Consider the following 22,260-nt stretch of genomic DNA (forward strand, 5'->3'; position numbering starts at 1 on the left):
AACACCCAAGAGTTGGGGTTTTTTTTTGGGAGTTGGCAAAGATGTCACATTCCACCTGTCACCTTTATCTCACCACCTCTTACCCACAAGTTGGCCCCACTGACTGAAAAGTGAAAAAAAATTTAATTGAGTAAACCTGCAGCCATTGATATACTGGTAAATACACCCAAGTTTAGGATTTCTGGGATGCTTCTGGGCTGACCAGCCTGCTACACTGCTCTCCTCTATCCCTGCGGCTACCAGGTGGCTGGGCACGCCCGGGCCAGCCCTGTCCGTCTGGTGGTGCCAGCAATAGGGACAGGCTGATTTCCGAGACGGGCCACAGCACCCACTGAAAGGGGTTTATCTGAGGATTCCAACTGTGCATTTAAAACCTAGCAAAGAAAGGAAAAACAAGGTCTTATAAAAAAAAAAAGTACATGTGCAAGTAAAATTTTTTAATGTAATTGTTCAAAATCGCTAATATAAAAATTTCTGCTGCTAATTCAAATAAGCAGGTATATATTTTTTTAAAAGGATGTTTCAAAAAGCGTCTACCACCTACCTACGTGCGGGCTTTGGCCTGCGTGTCCCAGCAGCACGCACAGGCTGGGCGGTGGGCCCGGCTGCGGCCTCAGGCCTGGATGGCCGTCCTGTCCCGCGGCCGGATCCCTACACTAGGCACCTCCTGCCTCCCGCCCAGCAGAAGCCGGGGCCGCGGGAGAGGTTCCCCCGAGGGTGGCCCGGGCGAGAAGACCTGCCCAGGTCACTGTCCTGCTCCCGAACGGGAGGGCCTGCGCAGGTCTCGGTCCCGCTCCTGGTGACCTGGGTCCCGGTTCCGCTCTTTTCCGTCGCGGTCTGCTCCGGAGACGGCGGGCGCGTCGCGGTCGGGCGCGGGGACGCAGGTGCAGCCCACGGGCACCGCCACGTACTCCTCCGCGTAGACGGAGCGGCCCCCCGCGCAGCCTGGCGTGCGGCGCAGCACGACCGTGGGCAGCAGCACCGGGGCGCTGCGCAGGCTCAGGTCCTCCTCTCCGCGCGGCCCGGTGAGGCAGCCGCGGCACAGGCAGTAGGCCTCCGGCAGGAGCCGAGGGTAGCGCGTGGGGTCGTAGGACAGCCTGCGGGGAGAGCCGCGTCAGTGAGCGCTGGGCCAGGGCCTTGGAGACCAGTGACCCGCTGGGGTCAGTGGGAACTTGGGCTCGCAGGAACTAGGACGGGTGCAGTGCGCAGGGGTCGGGGTGCCCGGCTCAGGCAGCGCTGGGCAGTGCGCCGGGTTGGTGCGCGCTCCTCCGGTGCACTCAGGTCACTGCGCACCGGGCCAGAGGCCGGGGCTTCAGTGTAGGGGTGTGGAAGGGGTGCCGCCTGTGCAGTGAGCGGCCTAAGGTGTACTAGGAAGTGCTGAGGTCACCGCTCACAGGGAGCAGGAAGGTTAGCCGGACACTTTAACCCAGGTAGTGTCAATGGGAGGCCCAGATGACAAGGACAGACTTTATAGTTGTTCTCAGGCCATTCCCTAAAATGCTATCAGACTCTGCACCAATACCTCTAAAAAAATAACACCTCTACACTGTGCATGTGCACCGACAGGTGACCACATAGCCACTGGAGTGTGATCAGACACCCGCCCTGAGCCAGGACCCCAACTCCAGCTCTGAGGGGGAGGACTGCCTCTGCTCCAGCCCACCAGGCTCTGCAACTCCGAAAAGGCCAGGGCTGCCAGGGCACTGCCCACAGTGGTCCCCAGGGCAGGTGGCGCTGCATGGAACTAGCTGGCTTGGGCGCCAGACCACGCAGACACCAATAACCTGGCCACTGAGACGGCCACGAGCAACAGCAGCTCTGAGACACCTGTCCAGAAGGCCACAGGTGAGCCCTGTGTCCATCTGTCAGGGTTCATGTGCCCTCCTCCCTGAAGGAGTCAGTCACACCACAGGACGGCAGGCCTGGCTAGTCTGGGACATTTGAAAAGTGCACAAAGGTTTAAACTTGGTGATCTTCACCCTCATCCAGGACTCCTGATTTTCAGGCCAGATGCCAAGGACCACCTGCCAGACACCTACAAACAGCCCGGCTGCCATGCTGGGAGGCTCTGGCCCTCTCTGGACCCTGTGGCTCTGTAGGGGAAGCAGGAGAACCCCAGGTTCCACTCTGCCCTCTGCCACCCCCTCCCCTAAGCAAGGAAGTCATTAATGGGGACCTAGGAGTCCTTCCTAATGTCTCTTTGCAGAGGGTGGGATTGTCCCCATGTCTCATGGGATCACCAAAACTCCAAATTCTCATTTCCATTAATCTTCCCATTTAAAACTTGTGTAATGCCCTGGCTGGTTTGGCTTTGTGGTTAGAGCATCAGCATGCGGACCAAAAGTCGAGGAGGGTTCAATTCTAGCCAAGGGCACATGCCTCGGTTGCAGTTCGTCCCTGACCCCTCTGGGTCTGTGGGGGTGGCAACCAATCAATGTGTCTCTCTCATGTTGATGTTTTTCTCTCTCTCTCTTCCCCTGATGTTTGTCTCTCTCTCTCTCCCTCTCTCCAGCTCTATCTGAAGATAAATGTAAAAATATCCTCGGGTGAGGATTAATAATCACACACACACACAAAAAAAACTTTGCATAATCCTCTTATGAATGTTTGTCTTTCTTCTGGAGCTGAGTGTTAGGGGATACTAACATTTCAGAATCATAGTTCCAACTTCTCCAACCTCTCAAGCAACACACCTACCACGTGCCAGTCCAGGAAAGCCCCCAAAATGCTGACCAATAGAAGCCTGAAGTAAATGGGAAAAATGATCGGTGCTTAAAGGTTTCTGAACCTAGACCTTGAGGTACGTAGGGTTTCTCCTCCATTCCTCTTCCTGAGTGCTCCCAACAGCCGTGAGCTACAGCACGGCTGGCGCCCCAGGGAGGGCCTGGCCAGCTTCCTGACCCCTGTGACTTGCATAAGTCATAGGTCCTTGAAGTGACAGGTTCTGTGGACTAGTCCTCACTGCTAATGACTAAAACGTACCAACCAGGTTGAGAGGTTTCCAGTCAAGAAATATCCTGGGCTCATCTGGTGAAAGTGGGCAAGGGGGGCAGGAGCAGCAGGGCGCGGGGGCAGGGCGGGAGAGGGTAGCTGGGGCTATTGCAGGAGAAGTGCCCCTGGACAGCTAAGGAGGGTCGCGAGTCCTCCTTCCCCTTTCCCACATCTTCAGACACTGGTGGCCAGGGTGGCCGGGCAGAGAAGAGTCTAGAAACAGCATCTTCACGCCTCGACAAATTCACTCCACGCCAACTACGTGCCATTACACAGTGGGAAAGAGCTAAGACGGTTTTGCCTACAGGAAGGCACTGTGTGGGCGTCCACGTCCCAGAGGTGGGTAACACCTGGTACACGTGGCAGGGCAGCTGCTGGCAGGATGCCCTGCAGAGGGCCACGGCTCAGCTGCAGGGCCACGCCCAGCCTGCCACGGAGCATCCACAGCTGAGAGGCACATCTCCTGTTTGAGTCAGTGGGGATTCCAAGACTCCCTCTTGGGGTGACCAGAAGGATGAGGGGAGCAATGGGGAGCAAGGAGGCCTCAGGCACAGGGGACCCTGCTGGTGGTGCCCACACAGGCACATGCCCAAACTTGCCTTATCGCTGCACTAGGGGAAGGAGCAGACTCAGCCTGTGACCACTCACACATCTCGTGAGGACCAGCAGGCACAGGGGCTGTCGCAAAGCGCATGTGTCTCTGCCGCCAAGACCCCTACACTCACGGGCTCCACTCCTTCACTCCCGACAGGCACACAGATGGCTGGAGTCATGACTCTTCCCTCAGGACTGCCCGCCAGGCTTCCGTAGCATTGTGAGCTCTGTCCTGTGAGGGCAGACAAGGCCCACCTCCGCCTTGCCAACACTCCCACATCCCCTGCCATGCCTCATTCCTGCCCAGCTGGGGTGCCGCGGCGCCGGCTGGGGTGCACCATGAGAGTCCAGAGTCCTCTGCTCTGCCTTCAGAGGCCCACACAGCGTGGTCCCTCCTGGTCCCCACCACCTCTGCGTCTTCCCTCTGTGCACCTGCCCCTGGCCTCCTCCAGTGGGACGTGCCCTGCGTGGGCTGCAGCTGAGCTCTGCTCGGGGTGCCCCTTCCCAAACCAGTGTCAACTGAGTGAAGACCCACCTTACTTAAGGTTCAATTCAAGCCAATATCTTAACGAGTTTTGTCCTTAGGACTTGTCTGCTCTTCCCCACCTGCTCGTAACACTTGGGCTTCTGAGAGAGAGATGGCGACTGATGGTGGCTTCCTGTCCTTCTCACCGGCTTCAGAGCAAGACCTCAGTGAGCGCACGAAGGACAGGGAGTCCCTGCAATGTCCATCACTTCCAACGTCTCCTCCACAACCATGTGAGCGCCAGTGACGCTCCAGGCACTGTGTCGGCGAGGCGTGTCTACTCTCCAGGGACACCGGGACAGCTGGCTGCGTGGCAGCCAGGGCCTCCTGGGCACGGCTGTCCCAGGAAGCAAGGGAACAGGGCGGTTAGGGCTGACCTGGAGGCCGGACCAGCAAGGTCTTCATTCACAGCAGGGAACTTGGATTTAACCCTGGAGGTCCTGGGAAGAGTGGCAGAGGGAAGTGACCTGGTCAGAGAGGAGTAGGGAACCCCTCGGACACTGGGAGGGAAGATGATCAGAGAGGTGTTGGTGGAAGGCAGGGGTTTTCAATGCATTCATGTATAGAGGGTGGTTCGGGCAGTGTGTGGTGACATCCAAGTAAAAGGCAGGAAAACCAACTTTAAGGGAGACACAGGGGCAGCAGGGCCTCCCTAGAGCCAAGAAGGGCAGAGGCTTGAGAAGACACTAGTCCGAAACCCAGCTGGAATCTGATTTAGCCAAATTACTGTTGCTACAGGTACGAGAACACAGTCAACAGTACTATGAGGATCTGACCAACGACACGTAGCATGTAGAAAACTCAGCAGGCGTTTCAGTCCAAAGGGAAACTATCAACAAAATGAAAAGCAGCTATTGAATGGGAGAGACCTGCAAATCATATGTCTGATACGTGGTTGATATCCAAAATATATAAAGAACTCACACAACTCAATAGCAGAAAAAAAGCACAATTTTTAAAACGGTTTGAGGAACTGAATGCATGTTTTTCCAAAGAGGTCAACCGGTACATGACAAGAGCTCAACGTCACTAATCATCAGAGATGCAAACCAAAACCACAGAGATGTCACCTCACACCTGTCAGAACAGCTGCCATTAAAACGCCAACAAGCCCTGGTTTGGCTCAGCAGTTAGAGCGTTGGCCCTCAGACCAAAGGGTCACAGGTTCGATTCCTGGTCAAGGGCATATACCTGGGTTGCAGGTTCGACCCCCAACTGAGCCTGTGCAGGAGGCAACCAATCAATGTGTCTTTCTCACATCAATATTTCCCTCCCTCCCTCCCTTCCACTCTATCTGAAAATCAATGGGAAACACCTTCGGGTGAGGATTAACCACCACAACAAGCCAGCAAACAACAAGTGCTGGCCGAGGAGTGGAGAACGGGGCCCTGTGCACTGTGGGGATTGCACAATGGTGCAGCTACTGTGGAAGATAGTATGGGGCTCCCGAAAAATAGAAAATGAAACTGCCAGATGACCCAGGGATTCCACTTCTGGGTATTTATGTAAAGGGAAAAAAAAAAATTTGAAAAGATCTGTGCACCCTTACATTAACTGCAGCGTTATTTACAGTAGCCAAGATGTGGAAACAACCCAAGCGCCCACTGGATAAAGCTGTGATACTGTACACAATGGAACACTACTTTGCCAAGGAGAGAAATCTTGCCATTTGCAACAACACAGATAGACCTGGACTTTACTGGGCTCAGTGAAATAAGTTAGTCAGAGAAAGACAAGTACCATACTATTTCACTTATAAGTGCATCTGAAAAAAAACACAAAAACCCACTCTGGCCGGTTTGGCTCAGCATCGGCCTGCAGACCAGAGAGTCCCGGGTTTGGTTCTCGATAAGGGCACGTACCTCAGTTGCAGTTTGTCCTCTCCCCGGTTGAGGTCGTGTGGGTGGCAACCAGTTGATGTGTCTCTCTCACATCAATGTCTCTCTCTCTCTCTTCCTCCCTCTCTCCTTCCCACTCTATCTGAAGATAGATGCAAAAAATAAATAAAAAATAATTTAAAAAATATTTAAAATAAAAAAGAACACAAAAACCAGAGCTCAAAGACACAGAGAACATATTTAGTGGTTGCCAGAGGGAGGGGCTAGGGGCGGCTGAAGTGAGTGACGGGGTCATAGGGCACAAACTTCCAGTTATAAAGTAAGCTTGGGGATGTCATGTACAGCATGGGGACTGCAGTTAACTATATTGTGTATTTGAAAGTTGCTACAAGAGTAAATCTCATTGCAAGAAAAAAACTTTGTAACTAGGTGAGGTGATGGATGTTAACTAGACTTACTATGGTGACCATTTCTCAATATACACATATATAGAATCATTATATTACTTGCCTGGAACTAAAATAATGCTGTATGTCAATTGTATCTCAATAAAAAAGCCCTGCGCAGGCACAGAGCCAGCGGCCACCCCCGGCCTGGCTTACCTGCCGCTGAGACCTGAGACCCTTCCTCCTGGGCTCCGAGGGGAAATCCAGCAGGTTCTGCCCTGGCCGGGCGGCTCTGTGGCTGAGCAGAGACCCTGCACCAAGAGGTCACCAGTTCGATTCCAGGTCAGGGCACATGCCCAGGTTGTGGGCCCCAGTGGGGGGCATGCAGGAGGCAACTAATCAATGTTGCTATTTCTCTCTCCCTCTCCCTTCCTCTCTCTCTAAAATCAATAAAGAAAAAAGGAAAAAAAATTTAAATAAAATAAAAATATTTTTCTTTATTGACAGTGGGCATAAATTCACAAGACACAATGGGAGGGGGCATAAGCAGGTCAGGCATGGCTTCTTCAGACTCAGCTTCCTTATCTGAAACACAGGTTTGGCCTCAGGCAGCAAAGGTCCCCCGACCTAACCGGGTGGGCCCCTCCTCTGTGCACCAAGCCACGTGCTGCCTGTACTTTTCCTGGTAGAACAGTGGCTTGGATGCTGCCGCGGTCAGAAGCTCCTCTGCTAACAATATACATCTCACTTCCACCAGTCAGCGCACCAGGAGTGAAACTTCCACCGTCATGGAGACACCTCTGGGCTAAGACCTCGTCTGGAATGTGGGGCATAGTAAGAAGGCACACAATTCGATGGTTTCCAGGTTGTGGCTGTGACTGGAGGTTCTCTTGAAACAGACGTGTGCAGGGCAGGGGCACGGCACACATGTCACACTGACTCCTGTGCTGTGGGTCCCAAGCCACTGGCCCTCACGGAACACAGACAGACACGTTTGCTAGGACATGGGCTGGGAGACTCAGGCCAGCAGGGACAGACAGTGCTGACACCCAGCAGCCCAACCTCCGGCCTCGAGTCTGGAACTGTCCGCGAGAGTGCTTTGTGCAGAGAGCTGCTGTGAACTCCACGTGAAGACACGCCAGCCGGGCTGTCTCTGACCACGCAGGGCCGCCCCGCCTCGGGACCAGCTCTGTCCCCCTTCCCCAAGCGCCGCTCCACAGAGCTCGGTACAGACGCACCTGGAACAGCAGGTTCTCCCCCGATGGCCTCCCAGAGTGTCCTGGGCCCATGTGGCCCTGGGCCGGAGGGCAGCTGGCCTGCCCATCTAAGGACAAAGGCTGCCCTCCGGGATGAGCGAAGCTGGCGGAAACTGAGTCGGGAGGAATGTGAGTGACAACAGAGACAGAAAGAAGCACCTCAGAACCTAAACTTTAGGAAGCAATTCGGAGTGGCCGAAGGAGCTGCAGGCAAGACGCTGGCACCGCAGACCGAGTGGCAGCCCTGGTGCCTGCTGAGGCCCAGTGTCAAGAGCCACATATTCACAGACCTGGCTCAGCCTCCTGTTTCCCAAACGTAACATTATGTATTTATTTATTTTTTATTCTCACCCGAGGACATTTTCGCATTTATCTTCAGATAGAGAGGGAAGGAGAGAGGGAAGAAGAAAGAGAGAGAGAAACATCGATGCGAGAGAGACACATGGAGTGGTTGCCACCCACACGACCCCAACTGGGACTGGGGACAAACTGCAACCAAGGTATGTGCCCTTAGCAGAACCGAACCTGAGTCTCGCTGGTCCACAGGCCGACGCTCTAATCGCTGAGCCACACCGGCCGGGGCCAAACGTAACATTATTTTAATTTCAGAGCAGCAGAGGCTAAGTGTGGTTGTTGTTCACTTCCATCCAAGACCCAGATCCAGCAACAAAGGAGGGACCTTCTCGGCTCGGACGGAAACCCACACGTGCTGAACTGAGTGAGTGAAACAGCCCCTGGGGAGTGTGGTTCTTCAGGAGCTCAGCCCGACAGACTTCTGTGGAAGGGCAGGTGGAGTCTGAGTCCTGAACCTAACATTTTGGTCCAGTTTAGTTACTGACCAGTGGCACTGGGCCCATCACTGCCTGTTGGGAGCCAGCTACGTGTCTGACAGAGTCCACAGAGCCCGGAGGTCTTTTTTTTTTTTTTTATCCTCACCCGAGGACATTTTTCCATTTTTTGTTCAGGTAGAGAGAGGAACAGAGAGACAGAGAAACATCGATGTGAAAGGAACACATCGAGTGGCTGCCACCCGCACAACCGACCAGGGCCGGGGAAAAACTGCAACCGAGGTACATGCCCTTAGCGGGAACCGAACCCGGGTCTCTCAGGACCACAGACCGACGCTCTAACTGCTAAACCAAACCGGCCAGGGCGAGCCCGGAGGTCTTGAGTCAGAGACTCGACCTCCCCCACAAGCTCAGGGAATCAGGCTTGCATTGTATTTGTGCAGCTCGGGGCTAAGGGTGACCCCATGTACCTTGAAATACCTGAGATAACAGCCTGGGTGCTCCTGGGTGCCCACGTTGTCTGCAAGGCGAACTAATTCTATACAGCACTGTTGTAGCCCTGGGCATTATATCAAGAAGATCCCATCTTCTTCTATCACTAAGCTTTTGCTGTGAGGTATAAAAGGCATGTAATCGAGCCTATCGAGGCTGGTCCTGCTGAGGACAGTCCTCCTGGTCCCATATCCGCGTCTTTGTCTGCATTCCCACTGCCCGAACTCAGGGGCTCTGCTGTCCAGGCTGCTTCCTGGCACCTGCCTCCACGGCCTCTCTGCAGAGTGAGGGGCTGATCTGATGACTGGAGTGCTCCCCCGCTTCCTGAGGGACAGGCCGACAGTGTGACTTATTAATCCATGTCTTCTGCTTAGAAAACACCACTGTAATCCACTGAGTCTCCAAGATATTGGAGAACCCCCAAATCAACCTAGAAAACTAGCGCACAGCCCTGGTAGGCCTCTCAGAGCCTGGCGAGCTGACCACGTCTGCAGAGCGAGCAGGGTGAGAAGAGCCAAGACCGCCGTGAAGCAGCGGGCTCCCTCGCCACACCCAGAGATGTCACGGACGTAGGTACACAAGGCATCTGGACCCCTCAGAAGGCAGAGGGAGAAGCAGCTTCCCTTCCAACAGCCAAGAACCCTCTGGAAAAGACCTGTCTTTGCCTGAGATGGGGGCGATGAAAAATCACAGACAAGATTTCCACAGCGTGGTTTTCAGACCCCCTGCCATGAACACACGCTCTCATGCTCCCCCCGGGTCAGGAGCCCCCACGAGAAGGGGCTGCTTGCAAATGGTCAGCAGTGAAGTTGAGCAGTTTCTCTACAAGGCGCCTGGGCCTGTACACACCAGCTCAGCTCAAAGGAAACAGTGGGGTGATGCATTTCTCCAAATACGTCCGAATTTCATGCTCCTACCAGCCTCGGACCCCATATGCCAAGGGGTCACTGCCAACCCAATAAGCACTGCAGAGGAGATGGTGTGGATGTCCTTCCGTGAGCCACACAGGTGGACTTTTAAACCAATGGTCCATCCCGGACCCTAGAGACTCAGTCGTTCTCTGGGTGGGCCAGGGTGCTGCACTGTTTAAAGCCCCCAGATCACCCCAGCACACAGCCTGGTAGATTGTCTGGTCCCCAGGTTCGAGAGAGTCACCAGGGCAGGGGTGTGTTAACCCTCCAGTCTCCCTTTCTCCCTTGGAAGTGGCCCAGAGCACAGGCTGTTGTCCTGAGGACTGGCTGCCCGCCAGGGGGCTCCTGGGGACACAAAGACCAGCGCACACCCCTGTGCAGCTCCCCGCTCCCCTTAGAGCTCAGCACATGCTGCCAGGAGCTCTGGAAAATGCTCTCCTGGCCCCACAAGGGAACATCAGTGGTGCATTTCTCATGAACGAGGACATGGAAAAAATCTGCCCGGAGAGCGGAGAGCGTGGCCAGGCACAGACGCCGCAGCCAGGTCCCAGCGGGCTCCGCCTGGCCCTCTCTGTGGGCCAAGGACAGCTAGGCGTCAGCCCTGCCCGGCGGACTGAGGCTGACTTTGGTGTGATCCTGAACTTGGCATCAAGGTCAGCCCTGAGGCAAGCCCTTCTGCCAGCTGAGCAGCTCTGGGCTGGGGTGGGGGGCAGCTTGCCTGCGCCCTCCCTGTACTGGGGGGAAGCTGAGTCCCAGCAGGCTAGGGGCATGTCCAGACTCTCCCATCAGCCACACTGCCCTGACTTTAGCCAGATGCCCGGGCAGCGGCACAGCCATGCATCGGGAACCTGCGGACACCACACGTGTACCGGGGAGGTCAGGGACCAGGAGACGTGGTGGCTCATCACAGCATCTGGAAGGAAACCCAGAAAACGCTTTGCAGGAGAAGAGCAGGTGAGAACAGCATTTCTCCTGGGGTGTGTTCCTTTGTCATGGCAGATGCACACATGTGTGCAGCTGGGAGGGACAGTCTGTGACAGGGAGAGCAGCTCAGGCCCACGCCGGTCTGGCCCAGGGGGCAGACGGGAGAAGCCGCCCTGGTCTGATGACCAGCTGCAGGGCACTTGGTTCTGAGGAGAGTTGATGTCACAGTGGAGCCTAGGCTCTTCAGGACGTTCCAGAGAGCTTCGGGGACATGGCTTCTCTTTGTCCTGGTTAATGCAGGGAGCCCCACACTCGCCGACCTCCTCCAAGTCTTCCCATGGCACTTCTGGGAGACAGATGCCACGGGGGTGCTGCCCCCTGCAGGCTGCAGCCGGCAGCACAGCCACCACACAGCCGCGCCCCCTTTGTTCTTAGGCCTGGAGAGGAATGGACACCTGCAGGGTGTGTGTGCATCTGAGAGAGAGGGGAACATTGAAGGGGCGGTCACCGCAGTGGGGACAACTTCTTAACACTGTGTTCTCAACTTCTCCAACCTTCTCTAACATTATAGTCCTTTTACAACTTAGAAATGAGCCCTGACCCATTTGGTTCAGCGGTTAGAGCGTCGGACTGCGGACCAGAGAGCCCCGGGTTCGGTTTCCGCTAAGGGCACGTACCTTGGTTGTAGTTTGTCCCTGGCCCTGGTTGGGTTGTGCGGGTGGCAGCCAGTTGATGTCTCTCTCTCATCCTCCCTCTCTCCCTCCCACTCTGTCTGAAGATTAATACAAAAAAAAATGTCCTCGGGTGAGGATAAAAAAAAATGATGATGCAGAAAGACTGGTGTGCTCTGGGAGAAAGGCGTCAGGGCCTGTGTTCTGGGTCCCTAGCCCCCTCGGTCACTGTCAGATGGAGGGGTGTCACTGCCCCACCTGGTGAAGAGAAGAAGTAAGGGGTGCCCCGAGGATACCGGACGTTTGGGTCAGAAGAGGGCGAGGCAAAAATATTCTATTTCAACCTGTCCTGATGAAGACCTTCCTCAAATGCAGCACTACTAAATAGCCAACGATGGACTCAACGGGCAGCGCAGGTCATCCCAGCGAGTGGGCATCACTGGGCTGGCCCAGGGGGTGACCTTGCCCTACCAGTGTGAGTGCCCCAGTCACCTGCCCAAAATTCTGAGAATAGAGAGCAGTGCCACGTTGGATTCCCCATGGGAAGGCATCAGCTTTACTGGTGTTTACCTGCACTGTCCTGACTGCCCAGGGGCCCTGCCAAACCCCTGGTGCCCCGCTTCCCAGGGGGGTGGGGACCCCACCCAGAGCTCCCCTGCCTCTACTTTTAAGTTACTGGACTTGCCCTGCCCTGCCCCCCTCCTCCCCTTCACTCCTGGTCCTGTCTTTCCTTCGGTTTTTTGCTGGGGTTATGTTGTTGCTCTCAAAGGAACTGTTTACTGCAAAACAAATTGGTGTAGTTCTTGCATTCCCTGCAGGAAAAGGGTTATGTAAGAAAGTAAAAAAGCCTAAAAATAAATGGTTGTACACTAGTCATCTCCTAGAGTAAAGCTATGTTTAGACTACTACCCATAAGTGAAATATATAAACAATGAGAACTATTTAGAGCACTGGGAGGTGTTTATCTTTGGGGTTTCAAGAGAGTGACAAGCATCTGCAAACCTCCTAACCCTCACTGCTCTTAAAATGTATCTCCGACTATGTCAGTTTGGCTTAAAAATAGTGCTGAGCAATCAGATTGGTTCTATTTTTGGCTTTTTTTGTTTTTAGAGCTCAAGAGAAACAAACAGGATGCCACAAAGTAAATCAGAAAATATTTTTATATTCTGGAGGATGAATGTTGATGTTCCAATAACACACTGGCCAGCAGCATGGCTACCCTGGGACAGAGCCACAGGGTCCATTTACTGTCTGGTCCTGGCCCGATTCCTCGTGCTCTCCAGGCTGAGCTCCTCCTCGATGGTCAGCCCAGCCCCAGGGCCCCAGGGGCTCTGAGAAGTCCATCGCGTCACCTGCAGGCCTGCCTGCGGGCCCACACTCCGGGGGTAGAGCAGACATGCCTTCACTCCTGTGTCCAGTGTCACCTGCTGAGGCTTCATCCCTTCAGTACCTGCTCTGTCCTCATGGCTGCTGAGCTTCCCTTTCTCGTCTCCATTAGAAAATTTACATTTTAGCCCTGCCGGTTTGGCTCAGCACTTAGAGTGTTGGCCTGTGGTCCAGGGGGACCCGGGTTCGGTTCCCGCTAAGGGCATGTACCTCGGTTGCAGTTTGTCCCTGGCCCTGGTTGGTTGTGTGGGAGGCAGCCACTCAATGTGTCCCTTTCTCGTCGATGTTTCTCTCTCTCCCTCCCACTCTATCTGAACAAAAAATATCAAAAAATAAATAAATAAATAAAAATAAAAGAAAATTCACATTTTAAAAATAAGGAATGCACGCACAAGGCAGGGAACGCAGACAACAGAAGGAGTCTTGTATCCTGTGCGTCTCCTTCCACTCCTGTCCACTCCTGAGAGGCCCTGTGAAGACCAGTTCCAAAGATGCCCAGAGTGTGCAGTATGCCTGTGTGGTTTAGAATAGCACTTAACATATGTCTACGTTATGTAAGCTCCTCTCCCAGCGGCCGGCGGAGGGCTGCGCACACGGCGCCGGCCTCGTCCCACGCTGCCGCCGGCTGGCCTCCACCACGGCACCTGCACTGTCCCTTCCTCTCCAGCTGCTTGTGGAGCATTACCAAACTGGCTGCCTACCAGGGGGTGTTCAGATGGCACGGACCCCTTGCTGCTACTGCAGTGAACACCCTTCGTGCGTGGACAGGTGGAGCGTTCCAAGGGGAACTGCTGGTGGATTTAAAATGTGGATTAGTTAATACCCACTGCCCTCCATAAACTGCACTGAGGCACACACCCTGCAATCCAAGAACCCCTTTTCCTCCAGCCTTGCCAATGGAGCCTGATGGGTGTAAAACAAGGCTCCTCAGTACCGCTTTAACATGCACGGCCCTGCGGCACCTGAGGTCCAGCATCTCCGTGTTTCAAGAGCCTGAGTCAGAAATGGCGGGTAACTAAGTAACTGAATGGATGAATCTTGTCTTTTATGACTTTGGATCTACGAAGTAGGCCTTCTCTCCTTCAAGATTACAAATATAACAGAACGTGTTTTTACCTGCTCTTTTGGTTTTATTTTTTACATTAGGCTTCATTTTCAGGTAGGACTGAGAGCCACCTGCATTTTCTCAGCAGGCCACTCGACTATCTGACTGGAGTCCACTTCCCCACCCATCTTTCTTTCTTTTTTTTAATCCTTATCCAAAGATATTTTCCCATTGATTTTCAGATAGAGTGGGAGGGAGAGAGAAACATCAATGTGAGAGAGACACATTGGTTGGTTGCCTCCCACACGACCCCGACCAGGGCTGGGGATCAAACTGCAACTGAAGTACGTGCCCTCGACAGGAATCAAACCCAAGAGTGTTTGGTCTGTGGCCCACGCTCTAACTGCTGAGCCAAACCCGTAGGGCCCCCCATCTTTCTTAAGGGCGCCTTCTTGTCATTAGCCTTAAATACTCCTCAGAATCCAAGCTGCAGGCAATGCAGGGGGCACACTCTCCCACGGACACTGCCACAGGCTCATCACTGAGGAGTCCATCCTGCCCTGCACCCCACTCAAGAGACAGGTGGGAAGCAGTGAGCAGAGGGCAGGGCCCTTTGCACCCAGCCACCTGCAGGCCTGGCTCAGAAGCGGCCCTTCAGAATGCAAGCCCTCGCTCGGGCTTCCATCTGTTCACCAGGAAGGGGGCATTTCACGTGTTCTTAATGCGAAAAAAACAACACCAATGATACTGTTGGCCACCTGACACAGCTCCTGGCTTTGCACAGCCCAAAGCCTCCCGGGCAGCCAGGGCAGCCCAGACCAGACTCCTTGACACTGTGTGCTGTTTCTGTCCCTAACCTCCCTTAGTTGTCCCCTCCTCCTTGCGGCTCTGGGATGGGTCTTGGGGGAGGGGGACACAGGTGTCTGTTCGTAGGGAATATAGCAGCAAGGGCAGCTCAGGTTAACTCACTGTGCAGAATTCTAGGGCTGACAAGTCCGGCTCTGCACTCCAGCCCTGATCTCTGAGACCACAACTTCTGCCTGCTGGTCATTAAACCTGTGCACCCCCCAGACATAGGGAAACTCCATGGGTCCAGTACTAAATTAATTTCCTTCCCCAATCCCTGGTGCTCGTTCTGCTTCCCCATTTGTTGAAATACCATCAAGCACCCAAGCCAGAAACATGTCAGTTATAACCTGACGGTATTTTCATTTGTTTTTTGTATTTTGTGGTTTAATTTTTACACTGGAGTTTATTTTCATGTAGAGCTGAGATCCAGTTGCATTAGGAGACTCGCCCAACAGGAGGTCTTCACAAACCACTGCTATTGCTGTGTCACCCTTCCCCTGTGGCCTCCAGGCCCCCAGCCTACTTTGTGAGCACCTGTAGGACTGGAGAGGTCAGCCCTGGTCACAGAAAAATGTAAAGGAAGCGGCTTCAGTCCTGAGAAGCCAAGCTATTGCCCTGAGAAATTTTCCAAGTGTCTCTTTTTTGTTTTCTTTATTGATTTTTAGAGACTGGAAGGGAGAGGGAGAGAGAGAAACATCAATGAGAGAGAACATGATTGGCTGCCCGTGCACGCCCCCCACCAGGGATCTGGCCCACAACCTGGGCATGTGCCCTGACCAAAACTCGAACCAGTGGGTGCATGGGCCCACGCTCAACCACTGAGCCACACTGAGCTTTTTCAAGTGTCTTTGAGGCTACTTTGTGACATTAGGAGAGCAATGACGTCACTGGCAGTAGGTGAGTGGCATCACTGCTCCACGGTAATGTATGGAACCATCGTCCTCTGTGCGTCCCACCCAGACACCACGCAGCGCGCGGCTGCAGGGCGGCAAATTTCCTTCCAGGGAGGTGACGGCCTCTGCGGGGCTGAACTGCTCCCAACCAGTCCTGGGCCAGCAGCCCAGTTCCCTCTCCCCCGCTGTATGCGCCCTGTCTCCCTTGCCCTTGCCCCCATCCCACCTGCCCGTCCCCAGACCCCATCTGCCCTGCCTCGCTCCCCCACCCTACCTACTCGACCTCCCACCCCGGCTGCCCGTCCCCCACCCCCGACCCTCCCGTCGCTCGCACGGCCCGCTCCCCTCCCGCCCGCTGCCCCCGCTCACCTGTAGGCCCAGGGCGACACGCTGCGCAGCGGGGTGGGCGGCCGGAAGCGGCGGTCGGGCCGGCCCCCCGGGCAGCTGGCGTTGCGCGCCTGCTCGCGCGGGCCCGGCTGCAGCGTGTGCTGGAAGGCGCCGAGCACGCCCGCCGCCAGCCGCCCGTACAGCTGCTCCAGGAGCTCCTCGGGCCGGTCAGCGCAGCCCCGCGCCGGCCGCCGGCTGCTCCTCGGGGCGCCCGCCCGGCCCGGCGACAGCGTCAGCGCCAGCAGCGCGCCGGCCGCCAGCGTCCAGACCTGCGGGACAGGCCGCTCAGAGCCAGAGCCGCAGCCGCGCCCGAGAATGGGCGCCGAGCACACGGGCCCCCGCGCACCCCGCGTTCCCGCCCCGCACCCCGCGCGCCCCGCTCCGCCACCGCCACCGCCCCGCGCCCCGCGCGCCCGCCCCGCAGCCCGACCCAGAGCCCGCAGCTGGGGTACGTGCGGCGTGCGCGTGTGCGTGTGCCGGCCGGGGTGCTGCGCCGCGGGGTGCGAGTGCCTGTGAGCCGCCGTCCCGCGCCATCGCCGCCTCGCTCCTGCCGCCGCGCGCGGCCCGGATCCCGGCTGCGCGGGCGGGGGTCCCGGTGGCTGCGCCTCGCGTTCCGGCGCGCGGGAGCTCAGGGACGACCCGGGCTCGGGAAGCCCGCCGCCGGGGGCGCGTACTCACCAGTGACCCCATGTCCCCGAGATGCTGTCGGGACCGTCACGCCGAGCCGTGCGCCGGGGGCCGCAGGCCGCGGGACTGGGCCGGGGCTCGAGGAGGGGCCGTGGCCGGAGATGGCGCCGCCCCCGCCGCCGAGAGTGTGCCGGGCTCAGAGGGGCCAACTTGGCCAAGTCAGGGGGACGGGCTGGGCTCAAGGCGCAAAGACGTTTCTAGTGACTAAAGCTCTCCAAGAACGCAACAGGCCACCTGGGAAAAGCGAACTCCACAGCCTGGAAGGAATCTCTTCTGCAGGACAACTTCCTCCTCTTAGACTCCACCGTTCAAAGAAATACAGTACAGATTTTTAATTTCTTTAGTAGGGCGAGAGGATGCAGTTTCTCCTTTCCCCTAAACATCCAGAAAATGATCCTTCTGCGTCTCTGTCAACTCTAAAATCAAAGTACTAAAATCTTCCCTCAACTTGTATTTCTAGGCTGTAAGTGGGCATCACTTGGTCTGCCCCAGGGTTGGGGACTCCTAATTCATGATAACTAAATTGTAAGTGCAAGCAGTCGTGTCAGATAAACCTGATGTCCTGTGATTAAATTAAAGGAAACATACTTAAATTGTACATGTTATATATACTTAAAGAATACAAGAAAATGTGCTCATTTGTTTATTCCATAAATGAACGCTTCATGCTCATGAATATGGTCGTTTTACAGCAGTAAATATTTTGAAAATAAAAACAAAACATCAATGCCCCAAACGTTTTGAGCGTGTGGAAAATACACGCCATGGCTCCCCGAATGGTCTGCAGCTGGTGTTTGAATACCTTGTGAACCACTGGTTAATCTACATTTCAGTTATGCTGTGTAGAAAAGCAATACTTTTATATGCCTTGAATATTCAATAACTGAAGGGTTTAGGGATTACATTATTTACTGCTAAAAATCCCACTGAAATCTCCAATTAAAGTGATTTACAGCTCTTGGTGGATAAACATTTCTTTTGCGGTTATAAAACACCTCTTTCTGATGAGTAAATTGTTCATGTTTTTTTTTGTTTTCTTTCTGTTGAAGTGGAAATAAAGATTCCAATACTCAAATGTTGCTTATTTTTTATTTGATTAAACAATGTAGGAGTCTTTTAGGAGGGAGGATATATAACACGTTTCATAGAATACTCATCTCATTATGACATCCTTTCGAAAGGTGAGGTGACACAGTACCAGGCTATTCTGTATATTATTCCACAGAATGCCTGCCACTATCTGTTAACATGGCAACTTCTCTTCTCCTTTCATTACCTTGGAAGTGGAAAGGAAAATATTTACTTTCTAACAGTTTTCATTTGGGAAAGATCACAACCTACTGAAGATGCTCACCTATTTGATAGAATGTAAAATTGGTCTTTGTGAGTCTAAACAGTTGAGAAAATGTCTTATAAATAGGTGCAAAGTATCTTAGTTGTCCAATTTGTGGTCAGTTTCCCCAATCTGAACATACTTACGAACATGTGAAATCAGCATGTTAATAATGAAATCCAAATTTGAGACATACAAGTGAGAAGAAGGCAACAAAATACTCAAAACCAAGCTTGTCATATTTACTTAGAAATAAATCCTCACATATAGAGTGCTCATACAACACAACAAAAGGAAGACAAAGAACCCAATTAAAAAAATGAGCAGAGGACCTAAATAAACACCTCTTCAAACAGGACATACAAATGGCCAAGAGACATATGAAGAAATGTTCAACATCACTAAACATCAGAGAGATGCAAATTAAAACAACAATGAGGTATCACCTCACACCTGTCAGAATGGCCGCCATCAACAAATCATAAAAACAAGTGTTGGCAAAGGTGTGGAGAAAAGGGGACTCTAGTACACTGCTGGTGGGAACGCAGACTGGTGCAGCCACTATGGAAAACAATATGGTGTTACCTCAAAAACTTAAAAATTTAGCTTTCATTTGACCCAATGATCCCACTTCTTGGAATATAGCCTAAGAAGCCTGAAACACCAATCAGAAAGAATATATGTCCCCCTATGTTTATAGCAGCATTATTTACAATTGCTAAGATCTGGAAACAGCCCAAATGTCCATCAGTAGACGAATGGATAGAAAAGCAGTGGTACATGTACACAATGGAGTACTATGCAGCTGTAAGAAAGAAAGATCTCTCATCCTTTGAGACAACATGGAGGGACTTGGAGAGCACTATGCTAAGCAAAATAAGCCAAACAGAGAAAGAAAAGTTTCACATGATCTCACTTATTTGTGTCATATAATGAACAAAACAAGCTGAGGAACAAAATAGACCCAGAGACATGGATGTAGGGAACAGACAGACAAACCTCAGGAGAGGTGAACATGGGGGGAGGGAAGAGATAAACCACAGAACTTACACGCATATATGTGTAAACAAGGACATAGACAACAATGCTGGGAAGGGGGGTGGGATGGGGAGGAAGGTATCAATGGGGGGAAAAAGGAGAAACATCTGTAACAAAAATAAATAAATAAGTTAAAAAAAGGAACAAATCCTCAGTGTTCTCAACTGAAGATGTCACCATTCTTGCAGTCAGGTAAACTTGATTTGTCGTCAGCTCGTCCTGCTCACCCTCTGGTCACCCAGCCAGCCCCGCACCAGGCTCAGCTGGGACTGCTCAGCATGGACTGAGCGAGCTGCTGGAAACCTCTTTTAGGCTTTAACCCCAGTAGGCAACGTGTGGCTAGTTCCAGAATTGACTTCTTGGGTTACTGATGCACAATCTCCCGAGCCCCTCCATCCTGTAAAGGACTGTCAGGTTTCCCCAGCAGGGCTCTTGTTCTTGTTCTTGCTGTCGTCTAGGTTAGCACCTGGCCACCACCGCTCCTGTCCGCCTTCCTGGCCCGTGACACCCAGGCGGACGGTTCCTTCGGGCCCTGGCCTCTACCATACCAGCCAAGCCCGTTATGTCTCCCGTCATGTCTCAGCGATCAAATCTCGCAGTCAGACCCCAGATGCTCGCTGTCACCGATGACCGCGCCACATCCAAACACTGCGTTTGGAGTCCCTCTTCCCGACAGACCCTTCCGCCCAGCCACTCCACCCACGCGTCACCGCACTGCTTCATTTTCTTGGTTGCACTTGGCCATATCTAAAGCCCATTACAAAATACACTCATTTTTCCTTCTGATCAGAATTTAAGCTCTGAGGACAGTCTGTTCTGCCCACCCACTGCTGTCCACCCCAGTCTCGCACATGCCCGGTGTTTGTTAACTGCCTCCCGCGTGGGGTCATAATGGATCCTGGGAGCAGGGAAGGTGACCTGGTTCTGGGGTTCCATCTCACGCTCCAGAGGAGAGAGTGCTGCAGTGACAGCCGAGATAAGGGGAAGGGTCCGTCCTCTCCAGGGAGGGGTTCGCCAGGAGCCACTTCTGGGTGCTCATCTTTGCGAAGCCTGTCGGTGGTTCTCAGCCTTCCTCATGCTGCCACCGTTTGATACAGTTCCTCATGTTGTGGGGACCCCGAACCATACAATTATCTTCATTGCTACTTCATAACTGTTATTTTGCTACTGTTATGTCTTAGGTGACCCCCGTGAAAGGGTCATTCAACCCCCAAAGGGGTCGTGACCCACAGGTTGAGAACCACTGCTCTCCAGTGCCATCAGCCATGCACCCTGCTAAGGAGAAAGCGGCAGGCAGTCCGGGCCCCACCCGCTCCCTACTCCGCCCCAGGGTGCACACTGGAAACTGTTCTTAGCGCTGTCAATCAGCGCCGACAGGCCACTGGGCAGAAGGCAAAGAGACCACAGGATCATGGTTTGACGTTTTCTCTTATTAGATTTTTTATTGCCTCCAAAACAGTGTTTTTATTTTATTTTCATTGTTGACACTATTACAGATGTCCCCTATTCACCCCTTTGCCCACCTCCACCCAGACCCTGCCCTCCCCTCCCTCTGACCTTCACCATGCCATTGTCAGTGTCCATGGACTATGCATATATGTTTTTTGGCTCTTCTCTTCACCTTCCTTCATCCTGTCTGCCCACACTCTCCCCTTTGAGCTCTGTCAGTCTCTTCCCTGCTTCTATGTTGCTGGTTCTGTTCTGTTCATCAGTTTATTTTGTTCATTAGATTCCACCTATAAGTGAGATCATATGGTATGTGTCTTTCTCTGACTGGCTATTTTCTCTTAGTTTATTAATTCCCAGCTCCATCTATGCTGTCACAAAAGGTAAGGTTTCCTTCTTTTTTACAGCTGCATAGTATTCCATTGTGTATATGTACCACAGCTTTTTTATCCATTCATCTACCGATGGGCACTTGGGCTGTTTCCAGATCTTAGCGATTGTAAATAGTGCTGCTATGAACATAGGGGTTCACATATTCTTTCTAATTGATATTTCAGGCTTCTTAGGATATATTCCCAGGAGTACAATCTCAGGGTCAAAAGGCAATTTCATTTTTAATTTTTTGAGGAAACTGCATACTGCTTTCCACAGTGGCTGCACCAGTCTGCATTCCCACAAACAGTGCTCTAGAGTTCCCTTTTCTCCACACCCTTGCCAGCACTTGTTGTTTGATGATTTGTTGATGGTGGCCATTCTGACAGGTGTGAGGTGATATCTCACAGTCATTTTAATTTGCATCTCTCTGATGATGATTGGTGACATTGAGCATTTTTTCATATATCTATTGGCCATCTGTATGTTCTCTTTGGAGAAGTGTCTGGGCACTTTGCCCATTTTTTTTTTTTTTTTTAAATCCTCACCCAAGGATATTTTTCCATTAATCTTCAGATAGAGTGGGAGGGAGGGAGGGAGAGAGGGAGGGAGGGAGGGGAGAGAGAGAGAGAGAGAGAGAGAGAGAGAGAGAGAGAGAGAGAGAGAGAAACATCCATGTAAGAGACACATTGATTGGTTACCTCCAGCCTGGCCTCAACTGGGGCAGGAGATCAAACCCACAACCAAGGTACATCCCCTTGATCAGGGATTGAACCCATGACTCTTTGGTCCATGGGCTGATGGTCTAACAGCTGAACCAAACTGGCCAGGGCATGTTTCTTGATGGGTCTGATGAAAGGTTCATCAATCTTGTTTGTCTTTTAAAAGAACCAGCTCTTGATTTCATTGATTTTTTTGTATTTATTTAGTTTCTACGTTATTTATTACTGCTCTGATCTTTATTATTTTCTTCCTTTTGTCTATTCTGGGCTTTCCCTAATGTTCCTTTTCCAGTGCTTTTATTTATTTAGTTTTAAACTTATCTTTAATGTTGAATGTATTACAGATGTTCCTCCTTTTTTCCCTATTGGCCCCCTACTTCCCACTCCCGCCCCCTCTCACACTGTTCTATGCATATAAATTCTTTGGTTTATTCCCACCCACACCTCCCTTCCCTTTGAGGTTTGTCAGTCTAACAACCAATTTGTACTTCTTAATCCCTTCACCTTTTTCACCCATCCCCTCAGCCCCCTCCCATCTGGCAACCAACAAAATGTTCTCTGTATCTATAAGAATGCTTTTGTTCTGCTTGTTCATTTTGTTTGTAAATTCAATTATTGATGGATATGTATTCATTGCCATTTTGTTTGTTCATGTTTTTTAATCTTATTTTCAAGAAGACCCTTCAACATTCATATAATATGGTTTGGTGGTGATGAACTCCTTT

General features: G+C 52.7%; 1 protein-coding gene across 1 annotated transcript; it reads right to left on the bottom strand.

Moving 5' to 3' along the window:
- Positions 1-534: 534 nt before the first annotated feature.
- IL17D (interleukin 17D) lies at positions 535-16,627 on the bottom strand. Its single transcript, XM_036251574.1, has 3 exons — positions 16,616-16,627; positions 15,920-16,206; positions 535-1,097 (listed from the first exon to the last, which is right to left on the bottom strand). Exons 1-3 carry the CDS (start codon positions 16,625-16,627, stop codon positions 746-748), a joined length of 651 nt encoding a protein of 216 aa, XP_036107467.1. The 3' UTR covers positions 535-745.
- Positions 16,628-22,260: the final 5,633 nt, after the last annotated feature.

Source organism: Molossus molossus, unplaced genomic scaffold, assembly GCF_014108415.1.
Source record: "Molossus molossus isolate mMolMol1 unplaced genomic scaffold, mMolMol1.p scaffold_m16_p_10, whole genome shotgun sequence".
NCBI lineage: Eukaryota > Metazoa > Chordata > Mammalia > Chiroptera > Molossidae > Molossus > Molossus molossus.